The sequence below is a fragment of the Zea mays genome, chromosome 5 (assembly GCF_902167145.1).
Source record: "Zea mays cultivar B73 chromosome 5, Zm-B73-REFERENCE-NAM-5.0, whole genome shotgun sequence".
NCBI classification, from domain to species: domain Eukaryota; kingdom Viridiplantae; phylum Streptophyta; class Magnoliopsida; order Poales; family Poaceae; genus Zea; species Zea mays.
The window spans coordinates 24,136,812-24,139,493 of record NC_050100.1 but is presented as its reverse complement, the minus strand read 5'-3'; the positions used below and the strand labels follow the sequence as shown (position 1 = coordinate 24,139,493).

The 2,682-nt window shown below is 47.0% G+C and overlaps 1 protein-coding gene across 1 annotated transcript; it reads right to left on the bottom strand.

Annotated features, from left to right (window-relative positions):
* Window positions 1-1,081: 1,081 nt before the first annotated feature.
* On the bottom strand, window positions 1,082-1,857 carry LOC100274353 (uncharacterized). The gene has a single exon (NM_001148713.1). It carries the CDS (start codon window positions 1,758-1,760, stop codon window positions 1,404-1,406), a length of 357 nt encoding a protein of 118 aa, NP_001142185.1. The 5' UTR covers window positions 1,761-1,857; the 3' UTR covers window positions 1,082-1,403.
* Window positions 1,858-2,682: the final 825 nt, after the last annotated feature.

Below are 2,682 nucleotides of genomic sequence, written 5' to 3'. Positions count from 1 at the left end.
ATACAGCATAAAAAGTAAAACCTAGATCTATTGGCAAATAGTATCCATGACATTAGAACAGATCTGAACTAACTCAACAAGATTAATACATAAAAGAGGAATCGATAACTGATCTAACCATAAGACCGTCATCGCAATAAACTGAATATGCATATTTACTTACAGTGATTTCCACGAGTGTTGGTGAGGAACATGAGCGGACGTGCGCGAAGCACTTCCCAAAAACCTGATTCGTCGACACCCGTGCAGGTCGTCAAAACGCCGACGGTGGTTCGAAGACACCGCTCTCCCTTAATCTGTTGCACGGCAGACGAAGGGGCGACAGGGCAGAGAAGCGGTGGCACAGAGAATTGAGATGGAGAAGACGAGGCGGTTCTGTTTCATACCCCCTTGTCCAGCGTACATCCTCATTAAATAGAGGATCCACCTCAACTAGATAACAGTTTGATCTGCTAAATTCTAGAAACCGCCCCCGGGAATCTCTCTACGTACAACTGTCCGAAGATCTCGTACGTAACGTGCATGCCCATTACTTCCGGTTGACGTGGCAGTTTAGGTGTGGTATTTGATAACAAAATAAACAAAAGACAAAAATTAAATTGTCATTTAGAACACACCACGACGCGATCGCGCGTTGTCACAAGTCACGCGATAAATAACGCAAAATAACGCGAAACACGAGCGAGCGCACATGTGGCAGCCTCCATAGCTCTTTATTTGTCTCATATGAAGAGTAGGAAACACTCACACATATAAGTTGGTTCTATCCTATCTAGATGAGCAATATAGGACTAAAGCATCATGTCATTTCTACACACTAACTTGGTTTCCTTATTGAATTGGGCCACACACTAGTAGGCCTAATTCCAACATAAAGCCTTCAAACTAATGTACAACTCTAAACAATATATAGAGCCTGTTTGATTTAGCTTTTTCGTGACGAGATTTTCGAAGAATCTGGATACCGTTTGGTTCAAATATTTGTAACGTAATGAGTAAGTGATAACGTTAAATCATGTTTGTTTTAGTCCAACCGTAATCAGATACCATACTAAAAGTTGATACCGAACTATTCAAACTTGTTACCGCCCGTAATCGAGTGTAAACCATTACCATTACCCTTTACATTACATTTCGTGAACCAAACAGCACCTGGTTACGAAAAGAATCAATCTCCTCAAGCTAATTTACAACTCCGGACAATAAACACACGTCACACATGAATCAACGTGGAACTGTACATACTTGTTTAGATATTGTTTGGATGTCGGAGTGATTTGGTGTGTAATCGAGGGACATACAATACAACAAGCCGTAGATAACAACAATACCCGTATACGTCGATCCTTCGGAGCACCCAGCTCTGCCTTAGATTAGATTATATATAACACACCGATGACCGCTCAGCTCGATGAATCCATGCTCGTTACGCCGCCGGCGGCGGCGAAGCCCCGGACCCCGGACGACCTGAGCACGCCGTCGACGAAGGCGAGGCGGTCGGACAGCGCCCTGACGCGCTCCTGGTACTCGACGGCCTGCTCCATGGCTTCGGCCTCCAGCTCGCCGAGCTGGACGCACAGGCGCTCCTCGGCCTCCTCGGCCACGGCCAGCCGCGCCAGGGCCGTCTCCAGCTCCCGCCGCAGCCGCTCCTCCCTCGCCGCCGCCTCCGCGACCGCCCTCTCGAGCTCGGCGTTCCTCCGCCTCATCCCCTCCTCCGCGTCCCGCCCGGCTCCCGCGGCCACCTTTGTCGTCGTCGTCATGGCTATAAGATCGATCGGGAACGAGATGCTGCTAATAATACAATCTGCTCCAACGCTGTCGCTGCTAGAGGATCAAGCTTATATGTACTCTTCAAAGTATTTCAGGGGTTGGGTTGGCTTAAACTTTGGGCCTATATATATATCCTGATGCAGGCCGGAAGAATGGCGAGGCGGTGATCAGTGTGAATGACGACACGCCTGCGTCCAGATTCAATGAACTAACCGGAGCTAGAGCTAGCTAGCAGAGGTGTCGGTGTATGGGTACAGCGACGTAGCTATACATACATGGTGACGGGCCGGTGACCGCATCGTCGCCGAGAGCCATAGAAGATGACTTTGCCCCTACGTCTCTCTCTTTTCCTCGTTCGTGGTAACGCGATGGACGTGTGCGTGAATCGGTGAGCGCGTGACCAGTCTGCTAGCGAGTCAAAAACGCTGCAGGGCGATGGAGACACGTCGCTGTTTCGTTGAAACAATGGATTGTGTTGGAGAGAATCGAAGAACAAATACACGAGTGCTTCGAATTATATATAGTTGTTGCGTCATTGCATATGTGTTTCAATGTCAATGTGTGTGAAGTCAAATTTGGAATACAGGTAAGAAATTAAGTAGAGGAGTCTAGTCTAGACTTCTAGTCCGGTTGAAAAGTAATTGGGTTGAATCTCCTTTTCGGGTGTACTTAATTAATAAAAATTGTAGACGATGGTGAAACATGCTCACGTTATTCACGAGCGCACTTTGATAGTTCTGCTGATGGTGCACAAAAGAGAACATCGTTTGTCGTACGAAATATATATTCTGGAGCCATGGGGTTTTTCTCCTTCGCGTTATAATTTCTAGTTTGTTGTTGTTGTTATTTCTTCTTCGAAAGATTAATGGTTGAGACTTGAGAGGGATGGCCGCAATAGAGGTGTTCTTGACT